This window comes from Trichosurus vulpecula, chromosome 4 (assembly GCF_011100635.1).
Source record: "Trichosurus vulpecula isolate mTriVul1 chromosome 4, mTriVul1.pri, whole genome shotgun sequence".
Classification (NCBI taxonomy): Eukaryota; Metazoa; Chordata; class Mammalia; order Diprotodontia; family Phalangeridae; genus Trichosurus; species Trichosurus vulpecula.
The window spans coordinates 59,950,482-59,978,185 of NC_050576.1; the positions used below are offsets into that span (position 1 = coordinate 59,950,482).

Here is a 27,704-nt window from a genome sequence, read left to right on the forward strand (position 1 = left end):
TTTCCCACAATCTTTTATGTATTTAAATCCCATCCGGCTTCCACAAGGCGCTCAGATTCTTTAGGAGTCTAGCCTATGGCAGGGCTGCTGGAGGATCTGGCCAGTGTAGCTGGTCCCTAATAAACTTTGTCTTTTTCTTTGGCTAAGAAGGCTTGAGTCGAATTCTTTCGGCAGGACCCGGTGCGTCAATATTTTGGGGTGTCGAGCACCTCTCAACCTTTCACCTCTTCAGGAGTACTGGGGTGTTGAAAAGGACGTTGTTCCTGGAGCAAGCTGAAGACCTGAGTGTGAATCCTACTTCAGATATATACTTACTGTGTGACATTAGGCAAGTTACTTAACCTTGGTAAGCCTCAGTTTTTGTTTTTTTTTTATATAATCAAAATAGGGAGGATGACCCTAATAAACACACACACACATACACACCCGCTCCTCGAAGGGCTGTGAAACTCAAATGAGAACATATACAAAAGCACTTTGCGAAACCATGAAGTGCATTTCTTAGATCCATGAGAAATGTTTATACATACATATTCTTGGAGCACGGACAAAATTTAGACGTGAAGAACAGGAACTCACTGAGTAAGAAATTTCTGAGAATGAAGGAGACCAAGTAGTCCTCGCCTTCAGGCAGCTCAGCCACCTTGGGAAGCTATCCAACTAAAACCCCCCAACCTAGCATCCACATTCTGGGAAAGAATCTTTTTCTCCCCTTCTTCCAGTTTTTGTTGCATTGGACAACTCGGGTACGATTTTCAGGTTCAATGCCTTCCTCTTCCACAGCACTGGAAAGTCAAACTGGAAGGATCTTTCCGTGCTTCAGTTAGCCAATAGATCAAGTGTCTTGAATTCTTCTTCTTCTTACTATATTAATAATAAGGATCGTGATGATAATGCAGGAAGATCCTTCTATATACTGTACCAAGGTCTGGTCTGAACCTCTGGGCCTGTGCCTGGCTGAGCTTTCAGGGTTGTGGTGTTTTTGTTCCCGTAGCTAACTTCTGAAAGCTAGTTATATACCGCGCAAGCTTGCTAACAACACAAAACACATACTTCTACATTTGGGAAAAGACAAACATGATTTTTTTTAAAGACCCTGGTTCCTTCAGCAGCTGTCCGGTCCTTTCATGCCTCGCTCCAAGCTCTCAGCAGAATTTGAGGGGAGTTGGGGGAGGGGGGTGCCTAGAGAACTGAGGGCGGGATCTAAATCTCGCTAGTTCCCAGCCTAGGGATCAAGTGCTCCTGGCGCAGGTGGGAGGGGGGGAGCAGGATGGAGCCTGGCGGAAGCCGGGGAGCAGGAGGAGGGTCTTGGGCAAGAAGGAGCCCCGGGCTGTCCATAGGCGCCGCAGCCAGGCAGCTGACATCAGCAGCGCTCCTCCCCTCCGCCTCCCAGTACCCTCAGCTCCCGGCCGGACCCTCCCTCCTTTCCACCACGTGTCCCTCCCTCCCTCTCTCCCGGAGGGGACGTGAGGACGGGTAAGAGGGAGAGGATCGGAAGGACCGACGGAAAGAGAGGAGGATGGTACCCTGACCCAGCCGACTTCGCCCTCACCTCTCCAGACACCCACCCTCACTCACGCCACCCCCTCCCAGTGCCCGCCCCCGCCCCGTGCGTGCTGTCCCGTCCTGCGCCCAGACCCCTGCGCCCTGCGTCCCGCGCCCTGCGTCCTGCGTCTTGCGGTGAGTGTGAGCGGGCTGTGCGCGGCCCCTCGGGCGGCACGGACAGCTCCGGGCAGGGAGGGGCGTACACCGAGGGCTCCTCCTCCTCCTCCCCCCACCCGGGTCTGGCCCCGGCCCCCCTCCCCACCCCTGGCTACTTGGAGGGGAGGGCGGATAGGGGCGGGGGCTGGGCTGGGGGGGAGGGGAGAGGAGAGGAGAGGGAGGGGGAAAGGAGGGGGGGCCACCGATGTTGCAGCTGCTCAGGGCCGCAGCCAAAGCCACCGCCTTTGTTGCGGCCCTGCCTGCCCGCAGCCGCAGCCGCAGCCGCCGCCCCTGGGTCGCAGGTGCATTGAAGGTGGAGGTCGGGGCATGAGCGCAGGGAGGAGGCCGGCGGGGAAGCGGGACCATGGGGGAGCCCAGCCCGGGGCCTCGGCCCGAGGAGTGGGGAGGAAAGGGACAAGATGGCTGGAGAGCTCCGAGCGGGCAGCCGCGGCAGCCGAGGCGCGGTAAGAGAGGTCGGGTGGGCCCCGGGAGCCGGGAGAGGCCCCCTGTGCCTCTCCGACCACTCCCACCATCACCCATCCATCTATCCATCCATCCATCCGTCCATCCATTTATCCATCTATCCAGCCATCCCCTAGCCCTGCTTCACTGGTGGGTTTCCTTCCATTTCTCTTAAACAGTCCCAAGAGTAAGTTGCTTTCTTCTTACCCCCTCCTGAACACCCCCTTTGCCTAGGCAATAATAGCCGCTCACCTTTATGTAGTGCTTTGAGGCTTGCAAAAGCTGTACCTATGTTAATCTTATTTGATCCTCGCCACCACCCTGGTGCTGTTATCCTCATCTTATAGATGAGGAAACTGAGGCCGAGAGAGGTCAAGGGACTTGGCCAGAATGTCTGAGGTAGGATTTGAACTCGGGCCTTCTCCACTTTGAGTCCAATGCTAATTACGGGTCACCTTCCCTAAAGGAATCCAGGAATCCAACCACTTACACTTGGGTTGCAGCTTTTAAGAGTACGTGCCCCTTCCCCTTTAGGTGCAGATACAGGGTGTCTCCAAAGTCTTTGTGCACAATTGCCTTGAGACTTTTCGGGGGCCCCCATGGCTGGCCAGTGAAAGTGGAAAGACATAGAGCATATTCCCACAAAATTGCACTAAGACTTTTGGGATACAACCCTATATGTCCTTCCATTGCACAGTTATGAGGTCTGGCTTAGAGAGAGCAGATTTCCCAGCCCCCTCCAAATAAACCGAGTTAATTGCAGGACAGCCCATGGTATGGTACACAGGGGGCAAGATTTGATGGCAGGGTACCTGGGTTGGAATCCCTTGTTCTGCCCCTTACTAACTTGTGTGACCTTGGGTAAGGTATTTCTGAGCTGCAGAGTCCTCATCTGTAAAATGAGGGTTGGACTAAATGAGATTTAAGGTGATTTCCCACCCGAATCTATGAGCTATACCCCCTCTCCGTTCCCCCCTTGAGTTGAGTATAACACCTGGCATTCAGAATGCCAGCTTCCTGGTATATCCTAAGCTCCTCCCCTTCCAGAGCTTGGTTCCTCTTAAAAGCAGGTGATCTGGAGTCAGAGACATGGGTTTGAATCTCAAACTTAATTGTATAACCAGTGACAAGCCACTGAATTTGTCTGAGCCATCAGTAAAATCATGGGGCTTGGATTAGGATGGTCTCTTAAGGGCCCTTCAGACTCAGTCCCTTGATCTTGTCCCCTCTTGCTTGAGGCTACAGTATGTAGTGTAGAGGAGTTGGTGTACTATTGAATCACCCCTCCTGTCCCAGGCCACAGAGTGGAACTCCCTTTGGTGGACAGCTCACACTGAAATTGAGCACAGCCCTGGATCTTTCTGAAATGAATCTTCTTCCTAGACATGGAGTCCACCACCTTCCCCCTCCCCTTTCCCCTGAAAGAAGAGGAAGAAGAGGAAGAAATTCAGACCAAGGAAATAGAGGATGGACCCATGGATATGCAGAGAGTGAGGATCTGTGCAGAAGGTGGTTGGGTGAGTAATAAGATCATGGGGGCCGTTCACTATGGCGATTAGATTTGGTTTGAAAATCAGGCTTATTTTGACTGTTAACCATATTTAGCGAGTAAACAGTAGTCTGGCATACATATATCTCCTCAACCCACCTCGTCCCCCAAAAATATAATTATTGAGCTTTTCCCATCATATTTGCTTCCCGTGTCATTCTGAAAGCAACAATGTTACAGCTTTTATAGCTCTGTAGTTGTGGAGATCTCTCCTTCAACAAAATGTTTGCTGTGCTTGTGACTGGGACTTCAGCAGTTCTTTGGGATTTCTGTGTGTGGTACAGTATGTATTCTGTTTATATGACATTCAAGCATACTTTGGGAGAGTCTTCTGGATCTGTCCCCATGGCAGTTATATTTTCTTTATGTTGAGCAGGCAACAAACATACATCTGTGACAAAGTAGTTTCCACAGTTCTCTTGACCTTTGTCTGTTTTCCTGTGTTATAGCTGTCACATCACCAGCACATTTGTTGAATGGTAATTTTTGTGAACAGGTCTTTGTGAGTTGACATGAGGTAATCATTCATTCATTCATTTTAAACTCTTCCTATGTCCTAAGCCCTCTCAGTGATATGGAGAAATACCGATAATCCAGTAAAAAATATCAGTGTACCTTAGTCTGTTATAAGCTATGCAAATAGATAGCTAGGTCACCAGGTTATTGTTTTAAATTGGAATGCCCTCCTCCAAAAGTTCATTTCTTCCTCAACTCCCTCTAAGTGGGCCAAAAGGAGACCAAGTGCACAAATACTATAAATAGATAGGACAGGCCTGATGAGTAATAGGTATGAATGAGATGATTTAAAGGGTACCAGCTGGTATCCCCCTCACACCTGCCTGAAGCAATATTTCCTAATGAGTGACTGGAATTATCATTCATTAGTTGGGCAAAAGCACCAAAGGTCTCTGTCAAAATGCAGATAGATGATTTGGAGACCTGACATATTTAAATCATAAAACCCCATTAACATCTTCATACGGGTTCATTTGCTAGTTCCCTGTCAAAGATGGAGGAGGAGGAGGAGGATAGAGAAGATAAAGGTATAGAATGTTTGAGTGGTGTGGAGAGACTTGAGCAGTGGAGCAGAGAAACTGGCCAGCCTCAGTTTCCTCAAGTATAAAATGAGAGGGTTGGATTAGGTGACTTTTGAGCTCCCTTCCTTCACTCAAATCTATGATTCCGTATTACTCTAGGCAGCCAGAGAACAACATGAATGGGCTTGGGCAAAGTGGGGGTGGGGAGAGGCAAACCTGATAGGTGAGAGGAGAATCACCCTTCGTGATTCTCGGTTTATTAAATTTCCCCTTAGTAGACATTAAGGCCCTAATATGTGGTTTCTTTTCTCCGAAGCCCAATATTTGGCTGGGTAAGGAGATGAGAGAGGCATCCCTTCTAGTTCCTATTATTGCTGGCTCTTTGGAACACCTGTTTTCATTGACAAAAGAGCTACATTTCAAATTGACCCAGATTCAGAGACAGACGTAGTGGGGCAGCTCTAGTATGCACCAAACAACTTCTCTGCTATATACCATGTGGCACTGTTCAGTTCTCAGTAAATTTTAAAAATTGTGAGTAGATAACTATTCCATCTGAACAAGAGACTATGAAGACTTAGCCTAGGGTGTTGGAGTCAAATAAAACTTAGAACAAAGTTCATGTTGCATGTCGTGAGTGATTTAATGTCTTCATTATTTTGTGCCTTGAAAATCCAGGCATAAATGGTGAACAGTTCATGTAATTGATATTACTGTTTATATAGTTAAAATTTTTACAGGTTTCTCACATTCCTTGGTATCTAGAATGCCATTTTCCCCCCCTGGTTCCACGTGCATTTCATTTAGCCCACCCACACACACACATACAAACATACACCCACAGGGTGAGTGTACATGCTCACATACTCATGCTCTTTCTGACCCTCTAAAACTTAGATTTAAAAGCAAAAATCCAATATTCATGTCCCCAGCTGTAAATCTTTGCCCTTTCTCTTCCTTCCTGTACCCAACGGTGGTCTGAAGTGTCCTTTACCTGCCTTGATCTTTCTGCCCTAACCTTTCTATCCGTCCTTCTAGTGTAGGGATCCCTAAGCAGGAGATTTATCTATTCCCTGCTTTCAGACCTCCTCTGGGAAAGACTGATCCCAAAAGGCCTGAAAACAGATCTTCTCTGCTTGGTCCTGTGCTGTTCAACATTTTTTTAAATCAATGATTTGAATACAGAGGTAGCTTTCATGCTTAACAGTTTTGCAGGTGACACAAAGCTGAAGGATAGTTAACATGTTGGGTAACAGAGTCAGGGTGCGAAAGGAGAGCTTGACAGTGTAGAGTAAATATTGATCCAAATCTAACAGGAAGAACTCTAATAGAGATAAATTTAAAGTCTTACATGCGAGTTCCAAAAAATCAGCTACAGAAATACAGAGTGTTCCAAAAGTCTTAGTGTGGTTTTAAGCCATTAAAACAAATTATTATTCATTAGTTGGGTAAAAGCACTAAAGGCCCCTGTCAAAATACAAATAGATGCTTTGGAAGGCCTGACACATTTAAATAATAAAACCTCATTAAAGTTTAAAATTGCACTAAGACTTTTGGGATACCCTCTCAAAGAGAAGACTTGACTGTAGGTAGTAGGTCATCTGAAAAAAGATATGGGCATTTTTGGGAACTAAAAGGTTAGTGTGAGTCTAATGTGAGTTAGTAGGAGCACCCAAAAAGCTAAGGTGGAAGGAGTTGGTGATCCTACTGCATGAATCATGTATGCCCTGGTCCAGTCACATCTGCAATATTGTATTAAGTTCAGGGCATCCCATTTAAGAAGGAGCATCAAAAAGGTTGAGAGTGTCCAAAGGAGGATATCCAAGATGGTGCCGCAAGTGAGTTCATGCCATAGGACAACAGCCAAAGGTCCTGGGGAAGTTCAGTCTGGAAGAAGGAAGGCTTAGGGCAGAGAAGGACACTGTCTTCAAGTATCTAAAGGGCTATCATGTAGAAGATTGGTTCAGTTTGACTCAAGAGGACAGAATGGTGGAAGATGCCTCAGGCAGAACCACCTAGCAATAAGAGTTTGCCCTAAATTGATCCACATTAGAGGTCTTTAGAAACAAAGGATGAAAGACTAATTTTGTCAGCTATGTTGTGAAATAGGTTCATTTTTTTCAGGTATAATTGGTTTAAATGGCTGCTGAGTTCCCTTCTAACTAGAAGTCTGTGGTTCTGTAAACTTGGGTTGAATAGGGAAGAGAGAAGAGGTACAAGTGAACAGTGAGAATATACTTTAGGTTTCCAGCATCTGGAAGTCTTGGAATGATGGAAAAGAGACAAGATAGAGGGTCTGGACCCAGAAGGAAAAAGAGGGGAGTCGGTGGAAGGCAACCAGCCAGACAGACCAGCAGCAGACCCTTAGGATGGCCCCAGAGAAGAGATGAGAAGGGACCTGCCTTACCCTTCTTGGCAGAGATGGACTGTGGGTGGACTGTGGGTGTGTAAAAGTGCATATAAGATTTTTCCATTCATCAGTCAGTTTAGCCGAACCATTTTCTTTTCTTATTCTTTGTTATAAGGATTGGGCCTCTGTGTGAGAGATGGAATAGGGAAAGATAGGTTGTCAGGGATATAAAAAGGAAAGATTAATTTTTTTTGAAAATTAGAAACAATTATACAGATTTATGGTATTATTATTAGAGAAAAGGCTTAAAATGCTAAGAGGTAATTCATTGATTTGAAATCAGACGGTTAATTTACAAGTGATTACATAAGTTTTTTGGGAGGGGAGGCCAGGGAGAAAGACCGATACCATCTGTATACTGTATATCTGAAATAAGCCAAAAAAGGAGTGGGGAGGAGACCTAGGAGCTAAAGAAACTAATGTGACTTCAAAATTGGTATGGCACTGGCCCTTTTTTACCTTTAGCTACACAGATAAAGGTCGTTGGAGGTCATGTCTAGCCAGTGGACTTATGCAATTTAAAGGAAATACTGCTTTAGAATTAGTTTCTGAGCTGCTGAACTATCTTCCTTTTGAACATCATGTGAATTGTTTTAAGATCCTCAGATCTGTTGACAAAAGAAAGGGAACAGATGACAGCTGTACCAGCCTCCAGCCTTTATCACATCTTTAGTACATTCAGTTTCATTCAGTCCAGCAATTATTAAGCACCTGCTCCTTGTATAAAATACTGTGCTCTGACACTGTTTGTATGATCTTGGATAAATCAGTTAACTTCTTTGGGTCTCAGCTTCTGAATCTCCATTAGATTGTAAGCTCCTTGAGGGCAGAGACTGTCTTTTGACCCTTTTCATATAAAAATATTTATTAATTGATTGATTTGGGGGATGGAGTGGAGGGTTGCACTGGATAGCTCCTGAGATCCCTCAAAGCTCTGGATCTGTGGTCCCCTGACCCTACACTAGGTCTAGTTTTAAATCTTTCCATCACTATGGGTGTGGTGTAGCTGCTTGCAGCAGCCCATTTACTTAAGACCCTGGGCTAAGGACCACAGATGGGCCAGGTAGCGGCCAGTTAGAACTACCTGTGTGGGGTAGACTCAAGCAATAGGGTGACTCCAGAAGGAAAAGGAGAAAGCACCAAATGGCACTGTATGAAGGGAGTTAGAGAGGAAGAGAAGGGAGGTCTTGTTAATAGAGCCAAATGCCTACCCAGAGAGCAATTTGGTTTTTTTTTTCCACATTGAATTCCATTTATTCTTACTGCTGCCCAGTCACTAAGAGTACTTGGGTATCTCTTAGCTCCCAAGCCACATAGGTTCAGTTTCACCATAGGCAGAAATGTCTATTAGAACTCAATTACAGAAAAGAAAGGAGCTACAGTAAAGAAGACCATTATTAGATATTGATAGGAGAATCCGAGAAGTTAATTAAAGAGAAGTCAGGGAGGCAGAAGAGTTCTTTTGGTGGGGGGGGAGTAGTACCGGTCAGTTTTCACTGGCTAGGTCATTACAGGAGTCATTGAGAGTATTGGTTCAGTCTTTGGGAATATCTATATCTATATAGATATAGATATTTAAGTAATGCAAAAATATTTCTTTAAGTAGAAATGTAATTTAAAAGTAAAGCTTTTATTTCTGAATATCTAGAAATTTAGAGCATTTACATTAAAAAATCACATTTCTTTTTTTTCTTAAAGCATGATTTTAATGAAATTTATAATTTAAAGGCAGTGCAAGTATATAATAGAGAGCCAGCCTCTAAGTCATGGATCTCAGGGTTTAAGTCCTGCCTGTGACACATCCAGTGTGCTTCTCAGTGCCTCAGGCAAGTCTCTAAGATTATAAATTGCTGAGAAAGGTATAAAGCTGAAATTCTCTAGACCATTAAAATCACAAGTTCAGAGAGATAAAATAATAAACATGCAAACAGTAACACAGTAAAAGGGTCACCTTATCTAATCTTTATGTTTGTACTTGAATATTTTTTGGAGGCAGTCAGGATTAAGTGACTTGTCCAGGGTCATACAGACCCTTAGTAATGGGTCTGAGGTCAAATTTGAACTCAGGTCCTTCTGATTCCATGGCTGGTGTTATGTCCACTGAGCCGCCCGATGTACTTAAATATTTTAAGAATCTGTGGTTTCGTTATCATCGGAGGTACACTTTCCAACATAGGATAATAGGTTGAGAGGGAGAGAGAGAGAAGGGATCCATCTTAAAGCAAAATGTAAGTGCCTTACTTCATAGCAAGGATTGTTTTTCATTTTATTTCTGTTTCTCCCCCCAATACCTAGCATAATGCCATCTGGGAACACAGTAGGTTCTTAATAAATGCTTTACTTTTAAATTTTTTTTTCAATTAACAAACATTTATTTTTTTTCTCTCCCACTCCTCCCCCCCCCGCCCCCCCCCACCAAAAGGTGTGGGTAACCATTATAACACGTGTGGATAGACAAGCAAAACAAATTCTCCTATTGGCCATATCCAAAAATGTATGTCTAATTCTTCTGCCAGGAGGTGGGTAGGATTCTTCATAGGCCATCCTCTGGAATCACAGTGGTTCATCACATTGATCAGAGTTCTTGAGTTTTTCAAAGTTGACTATTGTCTTTACCATGTTATTGTAGTATAAATTATTTTCCTGGTTTGGTTCACTTCTCCATTAGTTCATATATGTCTTCCCAGGTTCTCTGAAACTATGCTCTTCTTTGTTTCTTACGTTAATGGGCAGCCAGGTAGCATAGGTGGGCCTTGGATCAGGAAGAGCTGAGTTCAGACTTGGCCTCAGACACTTCTTTTTGCATATGTGACCTTGGGCAAGTCCCTTAACATCTATTTGTTTTGTCTGTAAAATAGGGATGATAATAGCACCTGTGTCCCAGGGTCATTATGAGAATCAGTTGAGATAATATTTATAAAGTATTTAGCATAGTGCCTGGCACATAGCTTTGGAGGTCAGGCCTACTAGCGATATCTCTGGCTTAAAGAGATATCCCCATTTTGTTCCCATTTTCAGTTTAGTAACTTGTGGAGCATAGTTCCAAATTGCTTTACAGAATATATGGGCTAATTCACAGCTCCCCCAACAGCACATCAACATGCCTGTTTTCCCACAGCCCCTCCAATGTTTGTCATTTTGGTGGGTGTGAGGTAGAATGACATAGTTTGTCTAATCTGCATTTGTCTAATTATTTGTGCTTTGGAGCATTTTTTTCCCACATGGCTATAAATAGCTTGAGTTTCTTCCCTAGAAGACTGCTTGTTCATATCCTTTAAATATTTATCAGTTGGGGAATAATAAATGCTTTATTTATTAAGCACCTGCTTACTAGATAGGATTGGATTGAACTGGATGAGTTGCTGTGGAAGGAAAAAGTAATATCTTCAAGTGGTCAGCCACCTGGTAATGAACGTCAGCCCCTAGCTGGGCTGTTTGTCTTAACAACAGACACAATGCTATTCAGGCCTATACTTGAATTCTTTCAAGTTTAGTATCATGCCAGAGCTTGTACTCCACTTGAATAACCCAAGGTCACCTCCACACCATGATGAGGCATCAAAGGAGGACTTGACTGTACCAGCATAACATTTTAAATCACTCTGGCTGGTGTATACATATCATTTGGAGTTTTATTTTGTTTTCATTGTGCATTATTAATTCATATAGGCCTTTCCATATTTTTGCCTGGGCCTCACATTTGCCATTCATAGTGGCTGTGTGGGACAACAGACCACTGGCTCAAAATAAAAAAACAGAGGTGTCTCGGTTTTCCAAAGGTAGAAACAAAACAGAAGCTTTATTTGATCAAGTCTCGAGAGAGTTGGGCATCTCCCACTAGCAGGGTGGAGATGGTAGTGAAGAGAGGCAAGGGGGAGAAGGCAGGCAAGGGGATATATAACCTTGTACAAACAATTCTAAGAAGTCCCACCCCCAGAGGCTGGACCCCTGTCCCTATTTGCTGGGACAGGTGGCCTCACAATCTAACCCAGAATACGTTTACCCAATACTAGCACAGAAATTACAGAATTACCTTATAGGGAAATTTTAATGTTAAGATGACGGTTTGTGAGTAGGCTAGGGGAGGGGGAGAGGGGGAGACCACCTGATTTCCCTGAAATCATATGATTTACAGGAAAACGAAACTTAGGCCTAGTGAGGTCTACATCCTAACTAAATTTGTACTATTTGAGTATTACCTTGTCTGATTTATTCATAGGGAAGCTTTCACAATCTTGTATCTCACACAGTGGCCATATAATATTTTACCACCTTAACTTATGCCTTGGCATGTGATGAGCTTTTCAACATGGCATAGTTAGTATGCATTTGTTAAGCATATAGAGTGTATGTGCCAGGCTCTGTGCTAAGCACTGGGTATACAAAGAAAAGCAGAAGACGGCCCCTGCTCTCAAGGAGCTCACAATCTAATGGGAGAGACAACTTTTAAATGACTGTATATAAATACGGTATATACAGGATAAATTGGAGATAATCAACAGAGGAAAGACAATAGATTTAAAGTCTTCCTGTAAAAGGTGGAATTTTTGGTGAGACTTGAAGCCAGGAGGTAGAGATGATGCTGAGGGAGAGCATTCCATGCATGCGGGAGAGGAGAAAGAGACAGTTAATGAAAAAGCCTGGAGTCAGGATATTAAATGTCTTGTGTAAGAAACAGCCCAGAAGACAATGTCACTGGATCACAGTGTATGTGAGGGGGAGTTAGAAGACTAGGAAGGTGGGAGGGGGCCTTTGAAAGTCAAATAGGATTTTATATTTGATCCTAGAGGTGATAGGGAACCACTGGAGTTTATTAGGGAGGAAGTAGACATGATCAGACTTGTGCTTTAGGAAAATCACTTTAGTAGCTTAACTGGTTGGAGTGGGGAGAGGCTTGAGATAGGCAGACCCACCAGCAGGCTATCACAATAGTCCAGGTGTGAGGTAATGAAAGCTGGCAGCAGTGAGGTGGCAGTCAGAGGAGAAAAGGGGGAGTATTCAAGAGATTTAGCAAAGGTGAAAGTGACAAGAGATAGTGAAAGATTTGAAATTGACAAAAGATGGTAAGGATGTGACATTGACAAGAGATGGTAAAAGGGTGAAATTGATAAAAGATGATGAGGATGTGAAATGTTGACAAGAGCTGGTGAGGATGGGACATTGAAAAGAGCTGCTAGAAAGATGAGGTTGACAACAGATGGCGAAAGTGACAGAGATGGTACAGAGGTCAAATCAAAAGGTCTTGGCAACAGCTTGGATATTGGGGGGGAGGGGCAGTTAGAGCTACTGAGGAGTCCAGGATAATGCCTAGCCTATGAGCCTGAGGGTCTTGGAGGATGGTGGTGCCCTCAACAGCAGTAGGGAAGTTAGGAAGAGGGGTACATTTTGGAAACAAAGATGAGTATAGTAGGAGCACCAGTGATGAAGCCTGAAGACCTAGAATTCAAGGTCTGAATCCACTACCTAACAAATGTTTTTCCTGTTACCGGCTTCTGTTTTGTCAGCTATAAATTGAAGCAATTGGACTAGATAATCAATCAACAAGTGTGTACTATGGACAAAGTAGTGTGCTAATTGCTGGGAATATAAATATAAAAGTTAATTAGTCTCAGCCCTCTAGGAGTTTACATACTGCTTCTGGGTGGGGATGAGGGAAATGTTCACTAATAACAAAAGGATATACAGATACACACACTCTAAATACATAGTGATGGGTGAGGGGCATCAGAAGAAGGCTCCTGAAAGTGGTGACATTTGAGCTAAGTATTGAAGGATGCTAGGGATTCCGAGAGGTTAAAAGTGAGGAGGGAGAGAATTCCAGGCATGAAGAGACAGCCTCTACAAAGACAGCAAAGTCATCACATGGAATGTCACGTATAGGAAGCAGGGAACAGACTCAGTCGTTTTGGCTGGGATGTAGAGAAGTGAGGGGGAGCAGTCTGATGACTCGAGGCTGTGCTTTAAATGCCTAAGGGGAGGAGTTTTATACTTTATCCTAGGGGGCAATGGGGAGTCTTTGAAGCTTCTTGAGCTGGGGAGAGATACGGCCTGTTCTGTGCTTTAGGACATTCAGTTTGGCAGCTATATGGAAATAGGATGGGGGTTGGGGGAGGGGCGGTGATGTTAGTTCAGAGACTGGAAGTTCAATTAAGACACTTTCAGGCTAGAGATGAAGGCTGTTACTAAGGTGATTGTGATATTAGAAAAGAGAAAGGGATAAATCATCTCTGAGTTCTTTAATTGTTCCAACATTCTATGATCCAGTAGGAGCCCAGGAGGAAAAAAAAATCAGTACAAGAAAGTACATATTTTAGCTATGAGGTGATTCATAACCAAGAATGGGGTGGAGTTGTGAGCCAGAACATTGGCTGCTGTGGACTGCTGTTTTAAAAATGACTTTCCATTCTAGTGCCCTGAAAAGGTGGAGAAGTTAAAAAGTGTAGAGAGAAGCCGGAAGACTGCCACCTTTGTCTGTGTTAAAGAGAATTTCCTTGGGGCTTTCTCCCATGCAAATGGAAGGAAGCTAGTTTGCCTCTTTTATATAAATCCACAAATTTGACTTGGGTGTTAAACACATACCTTTCATATGCAAAAACTTCTTCCTCTTTCCCGTCCTCTGATTTTTTGCCCCCCTTGAAAAGTAGAAAAAAACTCTGTTTAAAACTTGGGGGAGGGGAGATTTCAGGGTTCCCACTTATACTTTTCTAGGTTGGCTTTATGGCTTCTGCATTAAAAACAAGTGCTAATGCTGTTGGAAAAAAAGAGAAACTCTGTCCTGAAAAGCACCGGCCTCTCCAGTCCTGAAATGGAGCCAGCCTGTCCTATTTGCAAACCAAATCTGCCCTCAGGGGGAGTGGCTGTCTTCCTTTGAAGTCTGTGGGAAGGAAGGCCCGTGTTGATTTGGGCCATCTTGTCAGAAGTTTTCTCATAAAACCTATCTTCAGTTGCATTTTATGACTTTCCATTTCCAGAGCGGGGGAGGGTGACATGCTGAGGGATTGGCTCCCTAGGAAAGAGCCGGGGCTAGGCATCTGTGGGCCCTAGGCAAGGTTTAAAAATCGAACCCTGAGTGCAATTTGAGCTTTCCCTGTAACACATGACTTGGCTTATCACAAAATAAATACCTAGGAGCCATGGAGAAGGGATTTTTCTGGCATTCATGAACAGCATTAAGAAGTGCCTCTTTGCTTTGCCCATACACAGCTGCCTACTTTGTCTGCTCTTCTTAGTCTCAGCCCTGCCCTAGACCCAGTGTTACCCTTTGTGTTCCACTGATCAGTCAGTCAATTGTGGGGGGCGTGGGGGGAATTGTCTCCACCTCTTCACTCCCCACTTTCCCTTTGACCCCTTAAGATAAGATTCTTCCACCACTCCCTCCATTGAAATGTCTCTCTCAAGTCACTAGTCAACTTTACCAAGTTGCTTAATCTCCCTGGGCCTCAGTTTCTCCATCTATAAAAATGTGGGATTGAATTTAATTCCTCTGGGATCCCTTCCAGGTATAAACCCTATGATCCAAAGACCCTCAAATAAGTTTGGTTTTTTTTTTAACAGTTAACAGCTTCTACTTCCTCACTACCTAATTTCTACTGAAACTGCTCATATCCAAGTCCTTACCTTTCTTGACCTCTCTGCAACATTTCATACCATTGACCACCTACTTCTCTCTTTTCTTGAAGGAGATTCCATGACAGTGCTCAGTTCTAGTATCTTTCCCACCTTTTAGACCTCTCCTGACAGTATCTATACCGATACTTCTATCCCCTAGGTCCAAGTGCTTGAGGTCCTTTTCAATCAAGAAGCATTTACTAGGTGCCTGCTATGTGCCAGGTACTGTGCTAAGTGCTGGGGATACAAAAAGAGTCAAAAGAGAGTTCCTGCCCTCAAGGAGCTTACAGTCTAATGGTGTGTGTGTGTGTGTGTGTGTGTGTGTGTGTGTGTGTGTATGTATGTATGTGTGTGTGTGTGTGTGTGTGTGTGTGTGTGAGAGAGAGAGAGAGAGAGAGGAGGAACAACATGTAAAGAAATATATACAAAGCAAGTTACGTGCAGGATAAATAGGAAATAATTAACCGAGAGAAAGCACAGAAATTATGAGGGGTTGGGGAAGGCTTCCTGTAAAAGGTGGGGTTTTAGTTGGCATTTAAAGGTAGCTAAGGAAGGTACTCTATATTCTCTTCCTTGGTGATACATGTTTTTGTGGGTCCAATTATCACCTCTGTGAAGATGACTGACTTATACATCTGTATTTACTACCTGTGATCTTAGTCAAGTCGTATAACCTCTCAGGCCTTTTTCTCATCTATAAATGAGGAGATTCAACTAGATGGTTTTGTAAGTCCTTTCCAGCTTTTAGCCTGTGATTCTTTTATCCTGTGTATATCTATCCCGGCTCCATCTCTTACCCTTATCTTTTACTGCCTGGTTGACATCTCTACCTGGCTGCTTCCCTAACATGTCAAACTCAATTTATTCAAAAGCAAACTCATCATCTTCCTCCTAAACTTGTCCCTCCGCTCACCTCTCCTATTTCAGTTCATGACCCTCAGTAACCTGACCCCTTTCTACTTTTTATTCTTTTTATTCCTTAATCCCCTCCACATACTCTCAGGGACAGTGGCCACCTCCAAGCTCTGGGCATTTTCACTGGCTGCCCCCCAGGTCTGGAACTCTCTCCTTCCTCATACCCACCTCCTGGCTTCCTTCGCATCTCAGCCAAAGCCCTTTCCCAGCCCTCCTTAATCTTTGTACCTTCCCTCTGAGATTATCTCTAGTTTATTCTCTTCTTTGTATACTGTTGTTTTTCATGTTGTTTCCCCCATTAGACAATGAGCTCTTTGAGGGCAGAGACTGGTTTTCATTTTGTTTTGCCCTTCTGTGTGTCTCCAGCAATTAGCACAGTGCCTGACACATAGTAGGCACTTAATAAATGTTTGTGGACTTGAACTCTCACCTCTGAGTCAGCCAGGTTTGAAACGTTGGACTCTTTCTTCAGCTCTTCCTTCCTTGGCACATGTGACATCTAATCAAAACCAAGTCTTGTTGGTTCTGTCTCCACAGCATCTCTTTTGGCTCCCCTCTGCTAACCCACCCCCCAGGAGACTGAGGGTTCTTGACGTCTCTTTCCCTCCATCCAGTCTCTTCTCTCTCCAGTCTATCCTTCACAAACTGCCCTCATGCATGGGTTTGATAAAACAATGGTAAATGGATTTTGTTACATATATTGTATTTGCTGATACATACATACATACATACATACATACATATATATATACATATATACATATATACATATACATACATACATACATACATACATATATATATATATATATATATATATATATATATGTCGTCTCCCCCAATAGAATGGAAGCTCCTTGAGGGCAGGGGTTATTTCTTTGTCACCCTTGTATTCACTGCACCTAACACAGTTCTTGGCTCAGAGTTGATGCAAAATAAATAACTTAATTGGTTGATCACATCACTCCCTTGCCTTCAAACCTTCAGTAGCTCCCAGTTGCCTGTAGAATAAAATAAAAATACCTTACCTTAGAATTTCAGGTCCTTCACAATCAGATTTCAACCACACTGGACTACTCCCTATTCTTCAATTCAGCCATCTTGTCTCCTGCCTCCAGAAGCCATTTCCCATGCCTGTCTTCTCATTGCAACCTCTTCGTTTCTTTCCCAGTGCTTTTCACACAGAAGATGCTAAATACATGTTTCTATTACATTGTACGGTTGGAAAATGGAGAGTGAGGGGGAGGGGGTTGGACAATAAGGTGTGGTTAATAACAGGACTGGGATGGAGGTGACCTGGGTTTTAGTCCTGGCCCTGCCCCCTGACTAGCTCTATGATTTTGGGTAATTTATCTTGTAAAATCAGGGGTTTGGAGCTTCTAGCTCCAACATTTCATGATTCAGTGACATCTAAGATCCATTCCAATTCAGTGATCTTACTTCATTGTCTTTTAGGTGTTGAGTGAGGGATATTCATTTTTTTCAGGTACCAGCCCTGTTTGATGAGGTGGCCATATATTTCTCTGATGAGGAATGGGAAGTTTTAACTGAGCAACAAAAGGCACTCTACCGGGAGGTCATGAGAATGAATTATGAAACCGTATTGTCTCTGGGTAAAGATTTGCTTTCTTATGTCTCCTAGAATCTCTGTGTCTTGAGGATTGTATCTGTGTCTCAAGATAGCTCTAGCCAAAACTTGGAATCTTTCCCCTCAACACTTCATATTTAATTTCTTGTTTAAAATATCCGTGCTTAGAAAGTGCCACATAACTCTTAGTCTCACCTCAGAACTTTGGTGTTTGAACTCTGGGCATCCTCCTTGCAGAGCAAATAAGAAGTGTGACATTGCATCATTACTTCTGGTCCCATAGTTTATCTCTCAGTGACATCAGCAGTTGGCAATGCATAATGTGTGATGTCAACTTCAAGGCCTGGGTTGTACCCCCGAGTATCCTTGGCTTCCATTATTAATGTCTTTTGGATCTACCATCCATGAATTTATCTGGATTGATTTATAACTTGCCCATTAAACATATCAAATTAAAAATTTACTTTGTTTACTAAAAGCACCCCCCCATGTAACAGGATTGTTGTGAGAATCAAATGAGACAAAGAAGCACTTTATAGACGATAGCTGATGTTACCAGCAGAGGTAAGATATCAGCACACTGTGGAGTAGATAGAGCATAAGAAGAGTCTTCAAGTCCTTCCTCTGACCAGACTACCTCCTGGACCACTCAGTGCCCCCAGTTGTGGAGCTTCATTACTGGTAAAAGGAGTTTTCTCACTTGAATTTCACTATACCAGTAAAGCCCCATATTCAGACCAAAAATGAAATAAACAATCAAAAAAAATTATCTCTTTAAAGAGGCGTCTTAGTGTATTTGGATCTTGTGTCCGAAGATCTGGATTAAGTTCTGATACTTTTTAGTCATGTGACCTTGGGCAAATTATTTATATTCTGAGGCTCAGTTTCCTCTCCGTAATATCTGAATAATGTTCTCTCCACTTACCTCACAAGATTACCATGAGGAAAATTGTTTTTTTTAGACAAACATGGTAAACATGAACTATTATCAGTGGTATTCAGTTGCTGTCTTGCCCTTTCCTAGTAATATCACCAACTCTTGCCCTTGGTGGCAGAGATCCTTCAGTTCCTGACTGGGAAGTCCATACATTTCCCAGTGAACATTTCCTTCAAGGAAACCCTGAACTTTCCTCCCCCTTACTTTGTTAAGCTGTGTGTTTCCCATTTCACTTCTGCATGGGCTAGCAATGAAAGGGAGGAGATTTGTATTGCTGGGATAGTAGACTTTAATTAAATCATAAAAGTTACTTTGACAGTGTTTCATAATTGTGACCCATCTTTCCTGTTTTATTCCCTGTAAACAGAATTCCCATTTCCTAAACCAGATGTGATCTCTCAGTTGGAAGTTGAGGAAAGCCCTTGGGTTCCTTACCCTCAGAACTCTGAGGATTGGAAACTCCAGGGAGGCTCCTTCACAGGTGAGAGAATAAATCAATTCAGAATGACCTTGGAGGAATGTATGCAGCTGCAACCATTGTAGTTCAGACACACAAGGATTGGATTGGTGATGGTAATATGATATTCATCAGTGTATGGTACCAGATCGCAGGGAAAGGTTTGTTTTCTGTTTTGTTTGGAGCAAACCAGGAAGGATGAAAACAAGCCTCCAAGGACTCTGGAACACCGATTTCCTTTTTAGTTACATTCAAACAGTAAACTCAACAGACAGATATACTCCACATTGGTATACACATGTCCAAAACACAATAGGATTATGCACTAAGATTGTCGGGGCAAGGTTATTTGAATAAAATATCATGGCTACTATCATCAAGACAGACAGAATAAAATAGGAAACAGGTCTTAAAATAATGTCTAACCAACTCAGCCATTGTAGCCAGAATTTAGATACAACCAGGTCCTGATTACTGCGAATAATCAATCCCCTGAAGTGGTCATACTATTCACAGCTATAATTCTGTTAAATATGATCATTGGTTCCAGTCCAATGGAAATTTGTAGCGTAAATTTGATTCAAGCAGTTCAGGGGAATTCCAAAGAGACTTGTCTGTAACTGAGTGCAGTGGAATTGGGCAGTACAAGGAATAGAGTACTTGACTTGGAGTCAGGAGGACCTGGGTTCAAATCCCACTTTCGTCACCTATACGCTATGTGACCTGAGGCAAATCACATCTCATCTTTCTGCCTCAGTTTCCTCATCCGTAAAACGGGGACAATAATATTATCATTTTCCAAGGATTGTTGTGAGGATCAAATGAGATAAAGTATGTAAAAAGCTTAGCAAACCTTAAAGTGCTGTGTGAATGTTAACTGTTATGATTGGCATGTTCTACCTGGTTTTTTGGGTTTTTTTTAGTGAATCACTATGATTTAGGGGGATGCTTGAGCTTAGAACCTGTGTCGCCTTCCTGGGGTTTTGCAGCATATTCAGTATTTGGATGGACTGATAACTGGGAAGAAGAAGGGAACAAGCATTTTTAAAATGCCTTCTGTGTGCCAGGCACTCTGCTAAGCACTTTACAAAGATTATCTCATTTTTGAGACTGGAGCCTAAATTTCCTGAATTCCCACCCTAAGCTCCTTCTGTTAGGTCACACTGGTTGCTGTCCCCCGGAATAGAACTTCTGCCCGTTAGAATACATAACTGATAACTCACAGAGTCTTGACATTGCTATGAGAATAGATACGCCGAACCAAATAGACTGCCTTTTGGAGTACTGGAGATCCGAAAAGGGAAAGAAAGAAAGGGAAAGGCTTGAGCAGATTTTTATGGCCACTTCATGCATAATTCTTTCTGTATACCTAATTTTTCATTAAATGTAGGAATTTTGGAATTTTAGAATACTCAGGTATTGTTGAGAAACTGTGCCTTAAGGGTCAGAGGATTTGGCAGGGAGAATGTGGTCTTGTGGAACACATATCTGAGCTCTGTCTAGGGGTAAAATAAGGGGAAAGTTGATACAAAACACTTTTAATAAATGTTATTTCCCCCTTTTCCCTTGTATTTAATGAAGAAATATTTAGAGCAAAAGGCATCAAGTTATTTATGCAGCTTCTCCTTACTTCCTGAGTTTTGAGAGTGATTAATTCATAGCAAGAGACTTAATTCCTGGGACAGAGTAGTGATGATAAGAGATGCCTGCTTGTTGTCCCCAGAGGACCAGATGGGTTGGGCTTGCTGGAATTTTTTAGCTGATAGACCTAAGCAAAAAAAAAAAAAAAACCTAAGCAAAAGACCTAAGCAAAACAAAACCTCATGGCAAAATATGTTTAAATTTTTATTTTTATTTTAAAGGTGGGGAGAAGGAAGGGAGTGAATGGTTGGCAAATCCCTCAAAATGAAAGTGACCCAATAGTTTAGTCATCTGATGAAAACATTGGATCGGGGATTCTGTTGCCCATGGGCTGAGCTACTCCACCTTTCTGAGCCTCAGTTTCTTCATCTGTCTATAGGAAGATGGGTTTAGATGAAAGGCGCCTCAAGGTTTTGTGACTGATTCTGTGACATGATCTAAGCAACAGCAATACCCTAATATGTGTAAAAGCCCATTTTATAAGGAGATTCTACTATTTGTGGAAATATAACTGTAAGATTCCATGTATCTCATTAGAACTATGAGACATTGATGAGATGTATCTCAGTTCACGTTTGCTCTGTGGGTTATGCTCACAAGAATTCCACAGTACTGGTCATTTTTCAGTGTGCTTAAGGGAATATCAAGAAATCAAGCAAAAGATTAGGATATATTTTCTCTTTCATTCAAAGAGAAATTAGTAACAGCTTGACCCATTTGGCACAAAAATTAACATTTCTGACTGAACTTATGATTGTGGCACTTTTTAGAAAACTGGGGTACAAAACAAATTTACAGGTAGACTAATAGTTTTTAATTCCCCTGTCATCTCCTAGGCAATGAAGAATCTGATCTAAAGCATCCAGAGTGGACCCCGCCATTGAGCATCACTCCTCATTTCCCCCAGCCTCAGCATCTTGAAAATTTCGCTTTCCATCTGCCCCAGGACATCCCAGAAATGTCCGAGTGGACTGAAGGGTACCCATTCTTCATGGCCATGGGTTTCCCAGGGTATGATCTGGGAATAGATGACATAGCAAGTAAGTTTCAGCTAAGTAGGGGGATCCGCCGGAGCTATGATGCAGGCTTCAAGTTAATGGTTGTGGATTATGCAGAAAGTACTAACAACTGCCAAGCTGCCAAGCAGTTCGGTGTGTTGGAGAAAAATGTCCGTGACTGGCGGAAAGTGAAGATGCAACTCCAGAACGCTCACGCAATGCGACGTGCTTTTCGAGGCCCTAAGAATGGAAGGTTTGCTCTGGTGGACCAGCGGGTGGCCGAGTACGTGAGGCAGAGGCAGGCCAAAGGAGACCCGATCACGAGAGAGGCAATGCAGCTCAAAGCCTTGGAAATTGCCCAGGAAATGAATATTCCCGAAAAGGGATTCAAAGCAAGCTTGGGATGGTGTCGTAGGATGATGAGGAGGTATGACCTCTCCTTGAGACATAAGGTACCTGTGCCCCAGCATTTGCCTGAGGACCTGACAGAGAAACTCATCACTTATCAGCGTAGCATCCTGGCCCTGCGAAAGACACATGATTACATGGTGGGGCAGATGGGCAACGCTGATGAGACTCCAATTTGTTTGGAGGTACCGTCTCGAGTGACTGTTGACAACCAAGGGGAAAAGCCTGTTTTGGTGAAGACCCCAGGCAGGGAAAAACTGAAAATCACAGCAATGCTTGGTGTCTTGGCTGATGGAAGAAAATTGCCTCCATATATCATTTTAAGGGGAACATATATCCCACCTGGAAAGTTCCCCAGTGGGATGGAAATTCGCTGCCATCGGTATGGATGGATGACGGAAGACTTGATGCAGGACTGGTTGGAGGTGGTGTGGAAACGTAGGACTGGAGCGGTGCCGAGGCAGCGGGGGATGCTGATCCTAAATGGTTATAGAGGCCATGCTACTGATTCTGTTAAAAACTCCATGGAAACTATGGATACAGACATGGTCATCATCCCAGGAGGCTTGACTTCTCAGCTACAAGTGCTAGATGTGGTAGTCTATAAACCTCTGAATGACAGTGTGCGTTCCCAGTATTCAGAGTGGCTCCTCGCTGGCAATCTTGCCCTCAGCCCAACTGGGAATGCCAAGAAGCCTCCCCTTGGCCTGTTTCTAGAGTGGGTCATGGTTGCGTGGAACAGCATCTCCAGTGATTCCATTGTCCAGGGATTCAAAAAGTGCCATGTCTCCAGCAGCATGGATGATGCGGATGTCCTGTGGGAACTAGAGGGTGACTTGTCGGGAGGAGGTGATCCCCCAAGAGAAGGTGAAGCTAACAGCATGACAGAGAGCAACTGAAGCAGAAGTTAAGGTGATACATAAATGAACAGTGCCTTTCTTAGCTGACATGTTCATGTTTTAAAAATTTCCATTCCCCTTGTGATCTGCAGTGGGCTGGTGGTAGGCTAAGGACATTTTCTGCTTTATGGGGGATTGATTGCTTGATACATATTTTATTTCATGACCTAGGAGGACTTTTATAACCAAAATGAGCAATGAGTAAGCCACCAAAACAGAAGTTACATTGAAACAAAATATACTGGCTGAAAACAACAGAGAATGTTAGTTAAAACAAGTCTTAATAATAGAATCTTATGTCTGAAAGCCAATTTTTTTCTCTCCATTATAATAGAACCAGAGAAGCTGTGATAAGTTTTATGTTCTTTGATGTATCTGTTAAAAGTACCACCACCTTTCATTAGCTTGGGCAATATGTTGGCAGATAACCAAAATTCAGTCTGACCTCAATGAACATGAAATCTATGCTTCAGCGACTGAATTGACTCGGGTTTTTTTTTTTTTCACCAATACTAGAGGTCTTTTACCTATGAACTACTGAAGCCCCACTTGGGAATCCAGTGCAGGAATCTAGGATTATGCATTTTCTGTGTACATGGCACTATGCAAGTCCCTCAGGGATACAGAAAATTTAACTAAAACAGGGTCCCTGCTTCTTGAGAGCTTACTGAATAACTGTAATCCACTTGCTGTTCTCCAAGGTGTTTTTAAAAATCATTTTGTTACAATGATGTACATGAGGAGCAGGCAGTGAATGACACGGATCTCCTATGGTTCATAGATATATCTGAACAGCAAGAACAAAACAAGTTATGGGCCAAAGGCTATGTGAAAAAACTTTTTAAAGTTGTTTTTTTTTTTTTAATGTAAGGTATTTTTCTTCTTAACTAGGGCAATTGTGAGTACAGGTTGAAAATACAAGATTGCAGGTCCTCAAGGATTATTTGAATGAGGAAGAGCAGAGCTTCTGATAGACATTGACTAACTTTACAGGAAATGGGAAGCAGGATGCAGTGGAAAGGTGCCCCCTGGAAGGGAAGATGATTCCTTTTACCTCCTGAAATAGGAGCAGAGAATTATACCGACAGAAATATAATCTCATTATATATTATTGTGTACTTGTCGCACCTTAGAAACAATCTGAATAGTTCTCTCTCCTAAAAGCATTTTTTGAAGTCAGGGACAATCCCACTTTTCAGTGGGATGCAACAATATTGATACTTGAAATAATATTGATACTTGTTAAACCTCTTCAAACATTAGGAGTACCTATCCTTGGTACTTCCAAATTAAATACACACCCACCCACCCTTTTTCCCCCCTCACTTTAAACTGTGTGGAACAGTAACCCATTTACCCAAATTAGTTCAGATTTTATTTCAGTGAACCAATAAAACGCTGATTAGAGTTTAGGTTAGGGTAAGTGATCCCTACAGCCTTAATGGTTCCAGGGAAGAAAAATATCTGGCTCATCTTAAACTATTCAAAACTCTGTTCTTATATTGTATGTCTGAGTATGTACCACTGGTCCTCTAACTTCAGTCTGTCTTGCTGTCATCCTTGCCCCCTCTTCCTGGGAGAACACATTCCTAAGATTGTCAGACTCAGAACTTAACAAGCAGGTCTTGTTCCTTCCTTTTCCTTTTTGTCTTCTTTTAGTTGCATTGGTCATAATTAATTTTCCAAGATAGGTACAGAACATGGCTGTGACCATCTTTGCTTGCTAGACTTGGTCTCTGTCTGGCAGATGGATAGGATCCATCCTTTTCCAAGGGTGATATGTAGTTGGACATAGCGGAGAATCAGGGTGCATAGCATCTTTGTCAGGTGTGATTCATTAGTTTTCATCTATCTAGACTTCTGTCACTTCTCGTCACATCTCCCATTCTTTTCTTTTGAGTTTAAGAAAACAGTGGAGGGGGAAGGGGGCAAAAAGAGAGAAGATGTTAAGATGTGGAAGAATTTTACTTTTTCCTACAGCACCATTTTGAAGGTCTGACCATGATTTTTTAAGAAAAAAAATCATGAAGAACTTTGATCAGCAGTTTCTTTTCTTCTAAAACCAAGGACTGATTTATGCTTGGATTCTCTCTTTATTCCAGCAAGTGGAACTGTGAATGGAAACAACTGAGGAAGAAAATCCTCAGGAAGGTTCCAGGGATGCAGATGCACAGGAAACATCAGGAAAATGCCAAGTTGGTCAGAGAAGAAGCCTGGGTAAGATGAGCCACGGGTGCATCCCCTCCCAAGAACGCAGAGCCCTTCCCCCCAGAAGAGACATTTTCATGAGAGATTGGATGTGGAAAAGAAAAACTGAGCTTCTGTTCTGCCCGTGGCACTGTCCTGAAGATTATTCTGTGTGCCCACCAGAAGCAGTCTGTAAATATCATGGGTGACAGAGGCATTTCATGGAGAAAAGCCCATTTGTACATCACCAGAAGCATCACATAGGAGACAAGCCCTACCACTGTCCTTTCTGTGGGGAAAACGTCAATATTATTTGTTTCATTCCGCCTTTGAGAATGTTTCCCAAATGCCATCCCACGTAAGTCAGAAGTGGGGAGGCAGTTCTGTAGCTGCATGTAGTTATCACTTAGGATTTCTTCTTTATATGTTTTCCTCTCTTACTGGAAAAACCAGATACTGTTAATGGCAAAATAAGGAAAGACATCCTGAACAGGTGCCGGCAGATAAAATGCTTCTATAGGCGGTAAACTACATTAGGATGGAAGATATAGGATAAAATAGAGTATTCTGTACTTACTTACCCTCTCAAATTAGCAGGCAGCTAGACTTCTTCTAGTCTCAAACATTGACTCCGGGGTATTTTCCCCATTATATTTAAAGCTAAGGTGGCAATCAATACAAAGGCTATTCAGGCTGCCCACAGTAGTTCCCATAAATTATCTACTGTATATGGTACAAAGTCCATGTACTTCTCTGTTACTCATTTTGCTAGTTTCTTTAATTAGTTTTATCTTCACAAAGGCAGTGAGGGGACTTAGACCTTTGGCCACGCCATTTGGGAACTTTGGTGTCTCCACCTCTGCAAAAGGAGGTGGGATCATTTTGTCTACGATTTGGAGAGATTTTCATTCCCACTTAGTCAAGGAGGGGTAGGAAAGCTTTTGTTTAAAGCTGCCTACACCTCCTAAGTGTAACAGAAGCTCATGGACAAAGCTAAAATTAGAAATGCTCATTTAATACCAAATTGGCGTATCTAAATACCAGTTACCTTTTTCTTGCTGTTTTCTCAGCTCACTTTTCCACTGCTAGTAAACCGCTCTTGCCTTCCTAAAAATCCCTATTTCTGACCAGGGACTCAGGTTCTCTACAGGGACATAACCTTTCGAATGCCTTTTTCGCTTATTTTTCCACCAGGGAAACGGTGGATCCAATTCAGTCTAACTTCTTTCTGCAGGATAAATGACATTTGACTAAATTTCATTATCTTCCTTTGAACTGCATTTTTGCAGAAGGCTTCTCTCCCCTAGGATATTTCTACATTCCCTCTCTTAACTCTGTTACTGGAACTGGATTCCAGTTCCAATCTCTTCCACATGTCCCCTCCAATCTTAGCTAGTCTTGTCCCCTACCCCCTTTATGTTACCCTAAATCATCTGTAACTGAGAGGTTATCTTGTACTGGGAGGTTCAAGAATTTTGTGACCTAAACTTCAGGATCATGGGTTAGAGGTTAGGTAATTTTTTTTTCAACTGGGAAAGCTGGGCAGTGAATTAATCAGCACTTGTTTCATTCTATGAACAATCCCTTCCATTTCTTCATCAGCATCTTTTGGTGGTGGTTGTTCCAAACCCGTGATTTCCCTGGTGCAGGGAACTGCCCCCAGGGCAGCTCCCTCTGCCAGTGCAGATCTCAGAGAGCTGCCTAGAGCACTGAGAAGTGACTTGCCCAGGGTCACACAGCTAGCATCAGCCAGCTCTCTACACCACACTGCCTCTCATCAGCATCTGACAGGGTGCATCATACCATAGAATTCTCCTAGAGTAACAGTTCTAATGTCAGGGTTTTCCGGGGCTCACATGTTCTTCCACTGATTTCATTATGATCTATGCCTCAAAGCCCCAACACTTTTACAGAACTATTACTTATGATGACTGTAGCATCTATTTGTTTTCCTGGACTCAGAATCAGAGATAGCTGAAATAGAAGGTAGGTAGAAATTAACCCCAACAATAAAATTTGATAATAAAAATAAAGACTGTGGTGGTTTTATTTCACTTTTTAAGTTTTGTTGTCCTGTCTTCAAGATACTGCATATCCTATTTCATTTTACATTTTATTCAGTCCTCAGGTTGGTGGTTCTGGTGCAGCCATAAATAACACTGTTCAGTTATTTTCTATGCTAGGAGTGACACTATTACCATCTGGCTTGAATGGGATTTTTAGATGTAAGGAGAAGAAAGAAAATACAAAGGCCTTATGACAATAGCTATGTACCTCAAGTCAAACATGAAACACAGCCCCTTAAAAAGAATATCTCTCAGGATGACAACTGGATCAATTACTAGCAGAATCATGTTTACTATGATGTCAGTAAAGGAAATATCAAAATTTGGTTCTTATAAATGTTGATGGAAAAAACTGAGAAAGTGAACCAGTGTAATGACCTATAAAACCCATCTGTGTATGGTCCTCCCATTGAAAGAACAGAGACCTACAATTAGGCTTCTTCTCATTATCCTTCAAGTGTCCAGCCCTAACACAAGCCATACACTACCCTCAGACTTAATTAGAAGCCTCTTAGACAAGGTTTTTAAGTCTGCTAACCATCAACAGCAGTACCAAAACACTGAAAAAAATTGTTAACTCTGGTTCCCTCTTAGCTATTCAACTACAGTCATTAAAGGAAGAAAAGGTTTGGATAGGTGGATGTTTAAAAAAAAAATTCTAAAGCCCCAGAAATGGAGTGTTCTCCCATCTCAACTAAAAGGGGCTTTTCAAACTTGTACTAAAAAGTTCATTTTGAATACAGATTGTCCTAAAACACAGTATTTGCTTTGAAAATCACAAAACCTTCTCTTATGTGACTTAAAGTTCTGCTGAAAACACATAAAGCAGTGTTTCGTGTAA

General features: G+C 42.7%; 1 protein-coding gene across 2 annotated transcripts; it reads left to right on the top strand.

The window, feature by feature from the left end:
- The first annotated feature begins 1,390 nt into the window (after positions 1-1,390).
- POGK (pogo transposable element derived with KRAB domain) lies at positions 1,391-26,830 on the top strand. Of its 2 annotated transcripts, none has more exons than XM_036754068.1 (6): positions 1,391-1,680; positions 3,547-3,680; positions 17,169-17,295; positions 18,575-18,688; positions 21,142-22,623; positions 24,713-26,830. In XM_036754068.1, the coding sequence occupies exons 2-5, from the start codon at positions 3,549-3,551 to the stop codon at positions 22,608-22,610; spliced, it is 1,842 nt and encodes a 613-aa protein (XP_036609963.1). In that variant the 5' UTR covers positions 1,391-1,680; positions 3,547-3,548; the 3' UTR covers positions 22,611-22,623; positions 24,713-26,830. The 2 variants fall into 2 exon arrangements, with proteins under 2 accessions (XP_036609963.1, XP_036609962.1); XM_036754067.1 differs by lacking the exon at positions 1,391-1,680 and adding an exon at positions 1,854-2,165.
- The last annotated feature ends 874 nt before the right edge of the window (positions 26,831-27,704 follow it).

What these genes read in the sequence shown, in the direction of transcription:
- POGK (XM_036754067.1), top strand. Translation starts at nt 2,066, where the DNA reads ATGGGGGAGCCCAGCCCGGGGCCTCGGCCCGAGGAGTGGGGAGGAAAG. An exon ending in GCCGCGGCAGCCGAGGCGCG is followed by an intron (nt 2,166 to 3,546) that starts GTAAGAGAGGTC and finishes TCTTCTTCCTAG; the next exon opens with ACATGGAGTCCACCACCTTC. An exon ending in CCAGGGAGGCTCCTTCACAG is followed by an intron (nt 18,689 to 21,141) that starts GTGAGAGAATAA and finishes GTCATCTCCTAG; the next exon opens with GCAATGAAGAATCTGATCTA.